Raw genomic sequence first — 17,457 nt, 5'->3', positions numbered from 1 at the left:
GAGAAATAAGATTCTCTGGTCTGATGAGACAAAGGTAGACCTTTTTGGTGATAATTCAAAGCGGTATGTGTGGAGAAAACCAAGCACTGCTTATCACCTACGCAATACAATTCCAACAGTGAAACACGGTGGTTGCAGCATCATGCTATGGGGGTGTTTTTCAGCTGCAAGAAGAGGACAACTGGTTGTCACTGAAGGAAACATGAATGTGGCCAAGTACAGAGATATCCTGAATGAAAACCTCTTCCAGAGTGCTCTGGATCTCAGACTTGGCCGAAGGTTCACTTTCCAATAAGACAATGAATCTAAGCACACAGCTAAAATAACAAAGGAGTGGCTTCAGAACAACTCTGTGACCATTCTTGACTGGCCCAGCCAGAGCCCTGACCTAAACCCAACTGAGCATCTCTTGAGAGACCTGAAAATGGCTGCCCACCAACGTTCACCATCCAACCTGACGGAACTGGAGAGGATCTGCAAGGAAGAATGGCAGAAGATCCTCAAATCCACGTGTGAAAAAAATTGTCACATCATTTCCAAGAAGACTCATGGCTTTACTAGCTCAAAAGGGGCTTCTACCCAATACTGAGCAAAGGGTCTGAATACTTATGAGCAAGAGATATTTCAGTTTTTTTTATAAATTTGCAAAAACTACTACATTTCTGTTGTTTTTCAGATAAGATGGGGTGCAGAGTGTATATTATTGAGAAAAAAAAACTTTTTTAATTTACCTAATGGCTGCAATGAAACAAAGAGTGAAAAAATTAAAGGGGACTGAATACTTTCCGTACCAACTGTAAATGCGTTGCTCAGAGGTGTATGGACAACCCTTCCTTTGACATTTTTGCTGCTAAATTTGCTCCTATAATCTTAAAACAGATCGGAAGCAAAAAAGCGTATAAATAATTAAAACAATGAAAACCCCCTGAAGAAGCCAAGGCGAAATACAAGTTGAGGTTTGTTGTACATCATCACCATGTATTATATGGCTTGATCGATTATGTATTGATCTGAGGGTAGGGTGATTTACATTCAATGTAATGTATTATTAGAATTGTGATGGGCTGTTAATGTGATTGCTGTGGTGCCTCTGCACCATTTATGATTTTTCTCTTGATACTGAGTACTGTGTATGTAGTAATTTATGGCTGTCGCTACTATTTACTCCTGTTTCAGTGGGGTGAGATGTGATATTTGTGATATACTATATTGACAAGAAAATATACTCATCTTCCACATATATTTATTTCAATGCCATCAGAGCATATCAATTTTGTATTTCTTGTGCATCTTTATGTACCAACTGGGGAATTCCATGTACCCCTGGTGATGTGACACTTCTTATTTTATATCTCATATTTGATATTAATATTTTCCAAAGAAGAAAATATTGTTTTAATTATGCTTCCGTTATGTGTTGGGGTTATAGTTTGATTGGAAGTGTGATTTATTGTGGACTAGTTTATTTTGGATACCTTATATGTGCTCCTAACTGATTTGATTCACAGTACTGAGATATAGTCGCTGACAAAACTGTGGGAGGAACAGAGCTCCAACTAATCTCATGAGTCTATAAGCCATGTAATTTATATATAAACATAAATATTGATTAATCCAAAACTATCCAGTGGATTTTTAAACTAAATGTATCACTCCTTTAGTGCAAGTACTGCTCTCCTCCAGACCCTGGGAACCATACGCACCGCACACGCTGAAGATGACTGGGAACTTATAAGAACTTCCGATTCCGATTTCCAATATCACAAAAATATCGGAACTCGGTATCGGAATTCCGATACAGCAAATATCGGCCGATACCCGATACTTGCAGTATCGGAATGCTCAACACTAATCACAACCCAAAACATCCAAATGACCATGATCAAAAGTTCACATACCCTGGTGATTTTGGCCTGATAAGATGCTCAGAAGTTGACACAAATGGGTTTGAATGGTTACAAACAGTAGCATCCTCTCCTGTGACCTGTTTGCTTGTAATCAGTGGGTGAGCATAAAAGCTGACCTCAACCCCATAGAGAATCTATGGGGTATTGTCAAGAGGAAGATGAGAGACACCAGACTCAGCAATGCTGACGAGCTGAAGTCTGCTATCAAAGCAACCTGGGCTTCCATAGCACCTCAGCAGTGCCACAGGCTGATCGCCTCCGTACCATTCCAAATTGATGCAATAATTGATGCAAAAGTAGCCCTGACCAAGTATTGAGGACATTTACTGAACATACATGTCAGTAGGCCAACATTTCATATTTTAAAATCATTTTTTTAAGCTGGTGTTAAAAAGTATTCTAATTTACTGAGATAATGACTTTTGGGTTTTCATTGCCTGTAAGCCATAATCATCAACATTAACAGAAATAAACACTTGAAATAGATCACTCTGTTTGTAATGACTCTATATAATATATGAGTTTCACTTTTTGTACTACGAACTGAAATAAATTAACTTTTTCATGATATTCTAATTTTGTGCGATGCATCTGTACATTTTATAGAACACATCCTCTGAGGTTGACTGCAGCATTTCCTTTAGCCCATATCCCTATATACTGTAACTCCTCAGCTTCCATAGTATCTTTGGCACCTTGTCACTATGGTAACCACTGTTTTTTATCTAGTGTGATATCTGCAGATTTGTACTAATAATTTAAGCACCAAGTTATCATCAATTTCTAATTATTTATTTGACTTCACATATTGGTCGGATTTTCCTTATTTACCAGACTGTTTATGAAGACATATTGATTGGTTACATTTATTTCTCAGTTTTGTGTGTCTCTTAAACATCGCCTCTATGGGTGTATTTTTATATTGACAATTTATGAATCATCTGTTCATTTTTAAAATATTTGCAAATGCAATGATCATTTTAATTAGATAAAAGTAGGGAATTACATATGCCACATTTTTATGTATTTACTGAATGTCTGTAACATTTTACCTGTTAATGTCGCTATAAAGAAACTGATAGGTTTCCAGTAGAGAGAGGTGAATCAATTCAATGCAAAACTTTTTCAAAATTTTATGTTGAATTATAAGAAATATCAGAGTCTGTATGAAAGCTGAGGCAGGAAATTGAGCAGCCACTTCAAGGTGATTCTGATTAGTTAGGAAGTAAGAGCTCACAGCTCAGCACCAGGCCAGCTGGAATAATTTGTAATTCGATTTGTGTGTCACCCAAAAAATACCAGCTGCAATTTTACACAAAGCATAATGTTGCATTAGCCAGAGAAGAAGACTCACATGCCCTTAGTGTGAGAGAGAGACAACAGCATCTGATATCTTTGGCGGTGGTCAGGACAATGGCAAATCCTATGTGCATGCTTCTCAGTTCCAAAATTGCCGTATGACCAATGTATTGGAGTGTGCAGGCTCTTTGGTAGTAAAATTAGTAGTGAACCTCCAAGGTCTACAGCTCTCTATAATCAAATGTAGTGACAATACAAGTTTTTGTGGGAGAAGCAAACTGACCAGACCATGAATATGAGCAAGATTCAAGCTGTCATTCTCCTCAAAATCATCTTTATGGTAGGCAAGCTGCATAATAAAGGACCGAGTGGCCACTATCATTGTTGACATCATCATTCTCATCATTTTATTTTCATCCTTTTTTTCTTGTTATATTGTCAGTTAACCAGGGGTGTAAAGATCAAAGCCTCAAGGGTGCGATCACAGTAGAGCCCATACAAGAAGGGGCCACTTTATGCCAGTGCCTTTGAACTTGATGTGCATCCCAAAAAAATTTCCAGGAAGGGGGCCAGGATGTTGAACATTATAAAAGGAAGAGGCCAGGATGGGGAACATTATTACATGGGACACATATGTCACTCTTTATAAGATCTAAAAAGCTACAAGGGCTCAAACATCTGGCCAATATATATATATATATATATATATATATACATATATAAATATATATATGTATATATATATATATATATATATATATATATATATATTGGGGTCCAGGTTCAAATTTTGCACAGGGGCCAATCAGACCCATGTTACATCACTGCAGTTATTCATTTGTGTGTCTATAAAACACATGTCCAGATCATCTGCATGAATCCATTTAGTTTTGTCTAAACTCAGCTAACATACTTTATGTCAAAGTTCACCACATTCATTGTTGGATACATGAATTATACTGCCTCTTTTTTGCATGTTATTGCAATGCTGTGTCAACCCCCCCAAAATTCTAGAGTTTTAAATTTTTTTTCTAAGCTGCTTAATTTACTTTATAGTTTGATAGACATTTCTAAACTCAGAGATACTGAATATGTGTATTTTTTTAATTGTTTATTTTCAATGGTGCAAAAGGGGGTGATGTGACCTTTTGTGTTTTTTTTTGTTTTCATATATTTATAAAAACTTTTTTCTTTCACTTTTTACTTTAATAGTCTTCCTAGAAGACTTGAAACTGTGAATGCCCGATCGCCTCTGCTACACATAGCAGGGATTCTGCACTGTAATATATAGCAAAAATTGCGATCTCCAATGAACGCTGGTCACAAGCCAGCATTCACAGGAGATTCACAATGACACGAACAGGGGTCTTCTGAAGACCCCTAGCTGCCATGACAATTCCTCGGCACTCATGACCGACCACGTGACAGGAGCACTGATGGGTGGGAATTGTGATGTGCTTCCTGCTGGCACATGTTAAATCCCGCTTTCAGTGATTAACACCAGGATTTAACTGGTTAACAGCCACGGGTGAAGCTCTGATATAAATCAATGTCCGGGACATGACAAATAACGTAAATATACATTACATGACGTGAAGGGGTTATATTTTTCTCTTTACATGACTGAACACCATCTCTCAAAGAGCCATATATGATTTGCCTCACTCGTTTGCATATCATTACATATAGACCTTTCTTCCTAATACTACGAGGGGCGATCCAAAAGTAATGATAATCGGTTATTTCTATTGCACACAGAAATGAAAATAAAATGTTTTCTTCTCTCTTAGGTACCCACTAGTCTAGGAAAAATAAATCACTTAAATAGACCACGATTCCCGGGAGCTACATTCTTTTGAATATGAACTGCCGAGGAGTGAACATCAAAATGGAAAAAAACGAGCTCAGAGCTGTCATCAAATACTTCTGCTTGAAAAAAAGGACTACCAAAGACATACACTTGGTGGAAACATTGAGGAACTCTTCTCCTCCTTATTCCACAGTTGCATGCTGAGCCATGGAATTTAAGCTGGGAAGAACATCGACGGAAGATGAACATCATGAATGACGCCCAACCACGTCCCTCAATGAAAAAAACGTGAAAAAAGTTGAAGAAGTTGTATTGGCATATCGAAGAGTGACTATCAGGCATGTAGCTGAGGTCACAGGGATCTCATATGGCAGTATTCAAAGAATCCTTGCAAAAGAATTGCATATGAGAAAGGTCTCCACGTGTTGGGTGCCAAAAATGTTAACCGACGAGCAAAAGAAGAAACGAGTTGAAATTTCAATAGCAAATCTCAAAAAGTTCCAAGCAGACAAGGAAAATTTTTTGTCACGTTTTTTGACCATGGACGAGACCTGGATCCTCCACTTTGATCCCGAAACTAAACAACAATCGATGACATGAAAACGAGCCGATGAACCGACGCCGAAGAAAATCAAAGTGTCAAGCTCAGCAGGGAAGGTTATGGCATCCGTTTTTTGGAACGCTGAAGGAATTATTATGGTGGACTATTTGGAGAAGGGAGCCACTATTACGGGCTCCTACTACGCAGAACAAATAAGAAGATTGCGGGAGGCTATCAAGGAGAAAAGGCGCAGCAAACTGCGGGCTGGAGTGCTGTTTCACCAAGATAATGCGCCGGCTCACAAAGCTGCAGTTGCCATGGCTACCATTCAAGAAGCGGGCTTTGAACTGGTGGAACACCCCCCCTATTCACCAGATCTAGCCCCCAGTGACTTCTTTCTCTTTCCTCGGCTCAAGGAACACCTCCGGGGCAAGAAATTTGATGACAATAGCGACGTGATAACCGCTGTTGGGGATTTTTTTGAGGGTCAAGATCAAGAATTTTTTTCGAAGGGAATTCTAAGTTTAGAAAAGAGATGGACTAAATGTATACACTTGATAGGAGACTATGTAGAAAAATAAAAACATTGTTTGACTATATTCATTGTGTTTAGTATTGATTATCATTACTTTTGGATCGCCCCTCGTATTTATAGTAGGGAAAAAAGTATTTAGTCAGCCACCAATTTTGCAAGCTTTCCCACTTATAAAGATGAGAGAGGCCTGTAATTGATATCATAGGTAGACCACAACTATGAAAGTCAAAATGATAAAACAAATCCAGAAAATCACCTTGTCTGATTTGGCAAGATTTATTTTGCAAATTAGGGTGGAAAAGTATTTTGTCACCTAAAACATGCAAGATTTCTGGCTCTCACAGACCGGTAACTTTTTCTTTAAGAGGCTCCTCTGTCCTGTAGTACTGGCTCCTGTTTGAACTTATCAGTATAAAAGACACCTATCCACAACCTCAAACAGTCACACTCCAAATTCTACTATGGTGAAGACCAAAGAGCTGTCGAAGGACAACAGAAACAAAATTGTAGCCCTGTACCAGGCTAGCAAGACTGAATCTGCAATAGGCAAGCAGCTTGGTGTGATGAAATCAAATGTGGGATGAATAATATGAAAATAGAAGACATAAAAAACCACTGATAATCTCCCTCGATCTGGGGCTCCATGCAAGACCTCATCCCACAAGAACGGTGAGCATAAATCCCAGAACCACACAGGGGGAGACCTAGTCCATGATCTGCATAGAGCTGGGACCACTGTAACAAAGGCTACCATCAGTAATACACTACACTGCCAGGGTCTCAGATCCTGCAGTGCCAGATGTGTCCCCCTGCTTAAGTCAGTACGTGTTAGGGTCCATCTGAAGTTTCCTAGAGAGCATTTGTATTATCCAGAAGAGTGTTGGGAGAATGTCATATGGTCTGATGAAACCAAAGTAGAACTGTTTGGTAAAAACAAAAGTCATTGTGTTTGAAGGATATAGAATGCTGAGTTGCATCCAAAAAACACCATACCTACTGTGAAGTATGTTGGTGGCAACATCATGCTTTGCGGCGGGATCTCTGCAAAGGGACCAGGATGACTGATATGTGTACATGAAAGAATGAATGGGGCCATGCATCATGAGATTTTGTGTGCAAACCTCCTTCCATCAGCAAGGGCATTGACGATGAAATGTAGATGGGTCTTTCAGCATGATAATGATCGCCTGGGCAACAAAGGAGTTAGTTTGTCATAAGTATATGAAGGTCCTGAAGTGGACTAGCCAGTCTCCAGATCTCAACCCCATTGAAAACCTCTGAAGGGAGTTGAAAGTCCATGTTGCCCAGTGACAGGTCCAAAACATCACTGCTCTAGAAGAGATCTGCATGAAGGAATAAGCCAACATACCACCAACAGTGTCTGCCAACCTTGTGAAGACTTACAGAAAACGTTTGACCCCTGTCATTGCCAACAAAGGATATAAATATATAAATCTTGCCGAATCAGACAAGGTGATTTTCTGGATTTGTTTTCTCATTTTGACTCTCATAGTTGTGTTCTACCTATGATGTCAATTACAGGCCTCTCTCATCTTTTTAAATGGGAGAACTTGCACAGTTGGTGGCTGACTAAATAACTTTTTTCCCACTGTACATGTACAGAGCTCAGAACGTTTTATTCCTCATATCAAACATAGAAGATCAGTCACGTATGAAAATTATAACTGATTTTGCAAAAATGGAAGTACAATAACTAAATATGTTATTTTTTCAAAAACTTTTTTAAAAAGTACATAAAAAAGTGTCTCACATGTATGAAGGCTCAATTTCTCACCTGTATGAAGGCTCATTTAGTAGAACAGAATTAAAATGTATGTGTAAATCCTCATTGGACCATTCATTGGTACAAATTTGACATTTATGTCAAAAATCTTCATGTCTAGCTTTCTAAAGCAAACTGTATTCTAAGATCACTTTCATGGAACGTTGCTTTTGTTTTTAATTAAAAGTCCATTATGAATGGGAAAAAATGTCAGCTAAAATGAGTTAAAATAGTTTTTTTTACTACTTAACCCCCAAAATTGAATCTATTGCAGGTCCTGCATTTTGGGGCCTGGTGAACTCCGCTTGGAATTTATGTACAATTGGCAAGAGACAATCTCCAATCAATATTAACACCAGCCAAATAATCTTTGACCCCTTTTTACCCCCACTCAAGCTGAGCTTGGAAGAAAAGAAGGTAATTTCTTTCTTCTTCATTTTTTTTATTTTTGTTTGCCTTCTGTATTTTGGTGTGTTCGATAATTTGGAACGAGCGGCTGGTATGACATAATGAGGCCAGTTTGAATGCAGTATGTATTCACATTTTATAGCTCACATATACCAATACTAATTTGGTATTCCTAGTAGCATCTAAAAGATCTGATATACTGACAGGCTGTGCAGAGAATATCTGCTTTAAAGATATATCAGTTATGCCTTTGAAAATATTTTAGAGTTGATATATAGATATTGAATTTACATGAAAATACTATGCAAATACGGCGCTTCACTCATCTTGTACTGATCCTAACTTACATTCACATTATATTCCCTATTCATTCTCGGCAACATTCAAAATTCTTAAAGTGAATATTCATCCTTGAACACTCTTTCTTTTTTTTCAATATTCAAATAAATGAGACATTTTGGCTAATGTCTTAATATGCATACAAGGATGTAACTATACTAGGGATTTGGATCTTTGCATCATTGTATGCACATTAAGAAATGCAGCCATCACAGCGGGAAATAGAATTTACAAATTTCAGAATAGCCATATTGTTTGTGTCACAAAAAAGTCTCCTTTCCTTTTCGGCACAAACGGCTTTGGTGTATGTAATTCTGGTCCCTACAGCACCATAACAGCATGCTTATTTGCTAGTGAAGAGCGAATGTGCTCTGATCACGTGTTAGCTGAGCATGCTCAGGTGCTGTCCAAGTTTCATCGGCATGCTCGAATAATATGTTTGAGTTCCCGTGGTTGCATATTTTGCGGCTGTTAGACAGCCTCAACACATGTGGAGGTTAAATAACAAACCGGCATACATTGTCCCTTGTGACTGCTGCGGCGAAACACGCGTTGGGCACGGCGGTCTGAGCGGGTAAGCAACCTCCCTAATTTTCTGGCATTCTCTATCCTTTATATTGAGCACTAGTCACTTTAATACTTTATAACTAGTTTTGCCAGTGTGGTGTTAGTGTCTCTTTTTCCAGTTTGAGACACTCTGTTTACTGCAGGAGCATAGGTGCAATACATACAGAGTACTGGTCCATTCATTTGGTATTTATATTTATTCATGTGATTATTGCCTTGAAATGTACCTGTGATGTTTTTACCCCTTTGTGCAATATTTTTGACTGCTTCTGTGATCACATAATTCACATCAGTACTTTATTATATCCTGTCCACCGCCCAATTTTCCTGTTGAGAAACTTATTTTGTCATTGTCTGATTTTGATTATGTTAATAAATATTTGAAATTCCTTCAGTCGTGTCTCCATTGTATAGGCATAATAATAAACAGAACAACAAAAAAAGAAAAAAGCAAGGGGGCGGCTCCGCTGCCAACATGAAACTGCAGACCACTGATAACAACAGGAGCGGCTTCAAAGCCGGTATAACAAAATGCTATATCCCAAGATCACGGGTGCTGTTTCCAGAAGGAAGAAGTCCATCCACTAGCACAATAGGAAAAAGAGAAAAGCACTCACCGATCTGAAAAATCTTTAGCTTTATTTAATCTTCATTAAAAAGAATCCATGGCTGGGAGAGTGAGGGAAGGAGCTAATGCGAGCAGGTAAGATCCACGACCATTTCGCACTATACGAGAGCATCTATGGGTCAACCCGTAGCTCCTGCCTTTTTCCAAGACTTTGTGAATGATATCTTCCGGGATATGCTCACCACCTCAGTTGTAGTCTATCTGGATGATATTCTCATCTACTCTCCAGATACAGACTCCCACCTGAGAGATGTTTGCAAAGTCTTCGACCTCCTACGGGCAAACTCCCTCTATGCCAAGTTGGAGAAGTGTGTGTTTGAGCAGGAGTCCTTGCCTTTCCTGGACTATATAATTTCCGCCCAGGGATTAGCCATGGATCCTGCCAAGCTACAGGCTGTGATGGACTGGCAGGAACCCCATTCTCTTAAAACGGTGCAGCGCTTTATGGAGTTCATTAATTATTATCGCCAGTTCATTCTCCACTTCCAACTTTGGTAGCTCCCTTGGTTGCCCTCACCAAGAAGGGAGAAAATCCCAATTTGTGGTCGGAGGAGGTCTCCAATGCCTTTCTCTCTATTAAGTCACACTTCACTAGTGCTCCCATTTTACATCGCCCCGATGTTGATAAACTATTTATCATGGAGGTGGATGCCTCTTCTGTGAATGTTGGAGCAGTCCTCTTCCAGAAGGATGCTCAAGATCGGAAGCATCCTTGCTTCTTCTCCAAGACCTTCACACCAGCGGAGAGGAATTATTCCATCGGGGATAGGTAGTTGCTAGCCATGAAGTTGGCCTTCTCGGAGAGGAGACACTTAAAGGAGGGGGCTCGATTTCCCTTCCAAGTTTACACCGACCACAAAAATTTGGTGTATCTACAGACTGCCCTGTGGCTAAACTCTCACCAGGCTAGATGGTCCCTGTTCTTCTCCCGGTTCCATTTCACCCTTCATTTTCTCTCCGGGAAGAAGAACATTCATGCCGACGCTCTCTCTCTCTCTCCGTAGTGTCATCAGAGGAGGAGGAGGAGCCTCAGCTTATTGTCCCTTAAGGGAGCCTGAGAACTGTCGCTCCAGTTTTGCTAGAGTCTGTGCCCCCAGGCAAGACTTTTGTTCCACCTAATTTGTGACCAGAAGTTCTCTCTTGGGCTCACTCGTCCAGGGTGGGTAGACATTTTGGGACCAAGAGGACATCTGAGCTTCTGGCGAGGACATACTGGTGGCCGCATATGGCCCGTGACATCAGGGACTATATTCGGGCGTGTGTCTCCTGTGCCAAGAATCGGTCTCCTCGGCAATGGCTTACTGGGCTACTTTACCCCCTTCCGGTGGCAGACAGGCCCTGGGAAATGCTAGGGATGGATTTCGTGGTGGGCTTACCCAAGTCTCATAGCTGCACTACTATCTGGGTAGCCACCAACCATTTTTCCAAAATGGTGCCTCTTCCACGGCTACCTTCTGCACGGGCCTTGGCGGCGTTGTTTATTAAGCATGTCTTCTGCCTAAAAGGTATGCCAGACAAAATTGTCAGTGACTGGGGTCCCCAGTTTGCATCTCAGTTCTGGAGAGAGCTCTGTCTTCTACTCAGCATTGAGCTGAATCTCTCTTCAGTGTATCATCTCGAGATGAATGGGTTGGTAGAGAGGGCCTACCAGACTCTGCTCACTTACCTGCGACATTTTGTTTTGGCCAAGCAGGATGACTGGGCATCCTTGCTACCATGGATGGAGTTTGCACTGAACAATGCCGTAGCCGACTCCTCTGGGCAGACCTCATTCCTCCTTAACTGAGGCCAGCATCCGTATGTCCTTGTTCCCATGCCAGTGTTGTCCACTGATTCTAGGGTGGCAGACTGGGCAGTGGAGGCATGTGACATTTGGGACCGCACACAGGATGCCATCCGGGCCTCCAAGGAGAAAGGAGAGAATGAGAGTATCCACTGATGCACATCGTCGCCCTGCTCTGACCTTTGCTACTGGTGACTTAGTGTGGCTCTCTGCCCATAACATCAGGCTGCGAGTTGAGTCCACTAAGCTTGCACCTCACTACACAGGCCCCTTCAAGGTTCTGGAACAGGTTAATCCTGTAGTCTATCGCCTGGCCCTTCATCCACACCTTGGTATCACCGATACATTTCATGTGTCCCTCCTAAAGCCTATCCGCATGTCCTGGTTTTCTAAGTCACCTGCCGGGACATTGGGTTTGTCCACGGACGATTATGAGGTGAACGCTATCATTGGATGCAAGGTGGTACGGGGAAAAAAGTACTATCTGGTGGACTGGAAGGGTTATGGTCCCGAGGACAGTACCTGGGAACTTATTGAGCACATTCGGGCTCCTCAGCTCATTGCTGCCTTTGAGCGTAGTGAGGCCCAAGGGGGGGTAATGTTAGGTGTCGAGTTCCCGCAGCTTCACAGGGGGAATCTCGAACCATGTCCTCTGCCATCTCCCATTCTTCTCCAGCCGCAGTGGAGTGTGCTCAGCAGAGACATCGGTCCCAGCGTCTGGCTCAAGCTAATACTGTGCATCTGGTTACAGCTGCCGCTCCAGGTTCAGCCCTTGAAGCCAGCATTGATCAGTGTCGAGCAGATGTTCCAGGGTCTAAGTCCTGCTTTTCGTCTACTGAGCATGCCTGTGGGATGATCTCTCATAGGAGGTTGGAGGTCACATGCTTAGGTCCTGTAGCGGCTCCGATTGAACCACTATGAAGGTCTCGAAAGGTTACATCTATAAAAGGCTCGCATGGCCTCTCGGCCATGCGCTAGTATAAACTTGCTAAAGTGTGTGTGTGGATGTATGCCTGTCGATGGATGGCAGCTTCCGAATCATTCCCATTCCTGGTGTTGTTGACTGTTCGCGAATGATGGAAGCTACCTAGCGCCTGACAGTGCTATCCCACACAGCTAGCACACGGTACAACATCTAATAGTAGTGACCACCAGAGCGGCGCTGTGCACTAATAGAGCGCTTTCCTGGCCCAAATCTGGGTGGTTAATGGCGTCCACCAGAGCGGCACTGAACGCACTCTTGTGCTGTAAGTTATTAGTTTTATTAATCTCTGATGCCCCAGTAGCGATGTAGAACGCAAGAGGTCTAGAGGAACTCTTTCCCTGCGTCTTGGGACAGAGTTCTGTGACGCTTTGCTTGCACTCTTTGTGAGGTACAGCGTCCCTGTGACGCAACAGGGTTCGCTTCCTTCATACCGGGTGAAGCTAACCCATGTGAATATCCACATTATACTGCCATATAGTCCGTCATTACTCAGCAGCAGGTTCCATCTCTGCACGGTGGACCCCGGGCTGCCAACGCACCTTATACCATCCTTATAATTATGTGGTGTGTTCCGCTAGCCCTAACAGTTAATGGTGCTTTTGCATCAAAGTTTTTATTTTCTTAACATATTAAAGTCATCATATTATATGGCATTGTGTATATACAATTGCTCATTTTGTCCTTATGCCAAGTTAATTCTTCTTTTCTCTGTTTTATCTAGAAACGAAAGTCTATTTTCTCTGCATGAGTCATCCCCTCTTCAATTCCTGACCCAGCTACTCTGGTCTTCCACTACCAGGGACTTTTGCAGTGATGACTCATGCAGGGAAAATTTACCTCCTGTTTCTACATTTAGAAAGTTTCAGCTGGTCTGTTTTTAGTAATGTAATGAATAAAAAGTTTGATAGATAAGAGCACATAGGGTGAGTTTGAAAGATACAGATGAGAAAGGAGTTATGGAGTTGCTCATATGAAAGGGTTGCGATTGTCACAACTCCAAAGTAGCCATTGAATATTACAGCTGCAGCAGTCCCGTCATCAAATAAAGGCCCGCTGTTGTATATCGGTATAGTAGAAGACAGAGATTGATTTTTCAGAGTAGACTACACTACTGTATGAGGGATACAGTTCCTGAATGGAGTAGAAATTTTAGAATTTTTATTTTGACGAGTTTTATTCTCGCACAGAACACTTAAAAGAGGGAAGCTGCCCACCTGGACGTGAACAAATTGTTAATATTCTAAACAGACTAATATTGATATAAAAATCAACAGATATCATATAGAAATAAAACATGACAGGAAGCAAAACCATCATGTTTGAATTTAATATTTACAAATTGCATTAAAAATATATAAAATAGAGCAAATTTTGACTGTTTACTTCATTAATAAAAACAATAGATAAAAGCAGGTATCATATCAATCAACCGATGACTGCACTAACCACATTGCTATGGATTTAATTATTGTCTATTAGTTAGTTACTGTCACTATGAAATAGTAGTCTGTAGTCACGTGATGTCTTAGAGATAATGGAAAAAAGAATTAACTGGGTAGAAAGGCAAAATGAGCAATTGTAAGTACACAGTGCTATATAATATGATGACTGCAATATATTAAGAGGATAAACATGTTGATAGGAGTGCTTTAATAAGAGGAAAAGACATGTTAATGATATGCTAATAGTAAAAAATATGAATAAAGTAAAATTTCTCTATCCCCCATGACAGCACCACGGAGAGAGGTGATCCACTCTTCAGTGATAGGGAACCTACAGAACAAAAGTGCAGTACCTCTCCCCCGCATCATCTGGGTTCCTGTCCCTGTTAGGGAACCCTTTAGAGTCAGTACCTGAAGAAGACGCCGTCCAGATTCTGGCAGCGGTGAGACCCCTGCCATGGCTGGTGCAGTAATCGAAGCCTCCACCGCTGGGACTGAGGGTTCTGCAGGGTGAGTGGGGGGAAGCGTGGCCACCGCTCTGGAGAGGATGCAGGGGTTTCCATGTCCTGGCAGGCACACACATGGACAGCGTGTGCCCTGAGTTGTAGCAAGATGGCCACCACACCGGAAATTATAAAGGACTTCCAGTTTCGGGGCTGGCGCATGCGCAGTGTGCGACCTGGAAGACCAAGATGGCCACCGGCCCGGATCTAAAGTGGCACTTCTGGAGTTCGCGCGCATGCGCAGAAGAAAGAGTAAATACGCTCCCCCATTGATGCGGCCGCAGGAGGAGGAGGGGCCGGAAATGATTTGGCCGTAAGTTTAAAAAAGTGGTAAGTTGTGAAGCTCTTTGCTACATGCAGTCCTTGGTGTATAACCATGGAGGATAGAGGCCCGCAGCTCCAGCAACAACCAAAGCAGCAACATCAGAGCCACTACCAGCGACAAAAAATGGATATGCAGAGGAAGCGCTTTTCTGCAGACAACCACAATGGTCGATCCAGCAGCCATTCCACACAACGCAGCAAAAATTCCAGTGCGGTGAACCAGTCGCCATCTCCGAAACCCCCTTTGCAGGATCCTACCCCTCCTCCAGATCCGGTACCTGCGGTTGCTTCCGATTGGTGAGTGATCTTCGTGAAAGTTCACTGGTGTAATTGGGGGCCCTCTCTCTTTTTATTAGAGAAGGAAAAGATTGGGAAAAGCAAAGCACAGGTCTTGCCCCATGTGCGAAAAACCCTTGCCAGAGTCCTGGGATATGAAACTTTGCAACTCTTGTATAGGACAAGTTCTCTGTGAGGAAACCCCAGACTTAGCCTCTGAGATCAGATCTGCAATCGAGTCAGAGGTCGAGAGTGCATTTAGGTCCCTCAGAGAAGAGGATAAGGTCAACAGGAAGGAAACTAATATATTCCCAGTCCGATTCCTCCAGCTCCGGGGGCAGGGACTCAGAGATACCAGACTTATCTCCCTCTTCCTCAGATGATGAAAAGGGGGGCCATCACGGTTTTCCCCTAGATGAGGTAGACACACTTGTGAAAGCAGTAAGATCTACAATGGGGTGCTGGACTCTTGTCCTGACAAAACAGTCCAGGATATAATGTTTGGGGGTTTAGGCCAAAAGGGGCGAAACATATTGTAACGGGGTCTACTGTGCTGTAGTACCTCTTTCAGCACCCCCCATGTTTCAGGAGGTCCACTCTGCTTTTGCTGGATTCTGAATGAAGGACGGTGGCTGGAATTCCTTGATTACGTGAGAGCATAGAAAAGCTGACTGCTACTCCACGTTTTTCCAGTCTAAAAGAACACACTTTATTCACAGCACACAGAATATATAACACAGATACACAGGGCAGGCCAATAGAAAAAGCAGGCCAGACATACATTACTATAGCCGCAGGGGGCCGGAGCCTGCTGATATTTACTGTGGGAATTACAAAGGTGGGGGAGGTCAGAAGGAGAATATCTTGTCCCCTCTGACCAGGGGCGCAGCCTGTGGACTGATGCATTTCACATGGAACCTATTATACATAATATATACTGCATAACATATTCTTGGTGCTGGGGGTTCTGTAACACATATTCTCCCTAAATGAGAATATTCAAGTCTTAATTAAAAAAAGTGGGAGAAACCGGACAGGAAAAACTCATCGGTACATGGGAACATTAAAAGATCTCCTTGACAAAAGAGCCAACACCTTTCTTAAAGGGGCTTGGGAATCAGCAGGGGGAACTCTGAGACCAGCCATAGCAGCTACATGTACCTCTAGGTCCCTAATGATATGGGTGGATAAGTTGGAAAAGCAGCTGCGGGAAGGAGTACCTAGGAATAAGGTGCTGGAATCCATCCCTATGATAAGGGGCGCAGCGGCTTTTTTGGTGGATTTATTGGCCGATTCAGCTAAGCTTACATCTAAATCCGCAGCCCTTTCAAATGCAGCCTGTAGGGTGCTATGGCTCAAATGTTGGCCGGGTGACTTGCAAACTTAAACTGCTCAATCCCATGTGAAGGTAAATTTTTGTTTGGGGAGACTCTGGACGATATGTTGCAAAAAGCAGGCGAAAGAAAAAAGGTTGTTAGTTCCCTCCTCTGCACAGGGGGAATCTCAAACCATCTCTGCTGCGGTCTCCCATTCTTCTCCAGCCGCAGTGGAGTCTGTTCAGTGGAGATGTCGTTCCCAGCATCTTGCTCAGTCTCACTCTGTGCATAGGATTACTGCTGCTGTGCCTGCTTCTGCCATTGAAGCCAGTGCTGGGCAGCGGCGAGCAGACACTTTTAGGATCTAAGTCCTGCTTATTCCCTTCTAAGCATGCCCAGGGTGAGATCTCCCATTAGAGATCAAGGGTCACATGCTCAGATGCTGCAGTGGTTCCCATTGGTCCTTTACTGGAAGGTCCTGAACGTGCTGCAGCTATATAAGCTGCGCATGACCGCACGGCCATGCGCTAGTGTACATTTCTAAAGGTGTGTGTGTTGTGAGTGAAAGTCATTCATTAAAATCCCCTCCCTATTGGATGTCTGTTCGCGGAAGGTGGGTGATTGCCCGACTTAGCTACCAGCACGTTACACACCATACAGCGTCTAATTGCTGTGACCGCCAGTGCGGCGCCATGCGCTTTTCACAGCGCTTTCCAGACCCCAGCCTGGGTGGTTAGTGGCATCCGCCAGTGCGGCACCGCATGCATTCTCGTGCATCTTTTATTATTACTTTTGTTACGCTGACACCCCATTAGCGGTGTCGAGCGCAAGTAGTCTAGTCGGACTCGGATCCCAAGTCTTGGGACTGAGCTTGGTGACTCCTTGCTTGCGCTCTTGTGTGCGGTACCACGGCCCTGTGACTTAACAGGGTTCGCTTCCTTCACACAGGGTGAAGTTAACCCGTGTGTGTGTATTCATATTGTACCGCCATATAGTCCGTCATTACTTGGC

At 42.5% G+C, this 17,457-nt stretch overlaps 1 protein-coding gene across 1 annotated transcript in view; it reads left to right on the top strand.

The window, feature by feature from the left end:
* The window catches only part of LOC138650953 (carbonic anhydrase-related protein 10-like), a 1,155,128-nt gene that overhangs the window by 567,053 nt on the left and 570,618 nt on the right, over window positions 1-17,457 (top strand). Inside the window, exon 3 of the mRNA XM_069740840.1 lies at window positions 8,150-8,292. Coding sequence (XP_069596941.1) covers window positions 8,150-8,292 — 143 coding nt within the window. The remainder of the gene's footprint in view (window positions 1-8,149; window positions 8,293-17,457) is intronic.

Source organism: Ranitomeya imitator, chromosome 10, assembly GCF_032444005.1.
Source record: "Ranitomeya imitator isolate aRanImi1 chromosome 10, aRanImi1.pri, whole genome shotgun sequence".
Lineage (NCBI taxonomy): Eukaryota > Metazoa > Chordata > Amphibia > Anura > Dendrobatidae > Ranitomeya > Ranitomeya imitator.
The sequence above is the reverse complement of the archived record's forward strand: the minus strand, read 5'-3'. Positions and strand labels throughout refer to the sequence as shown.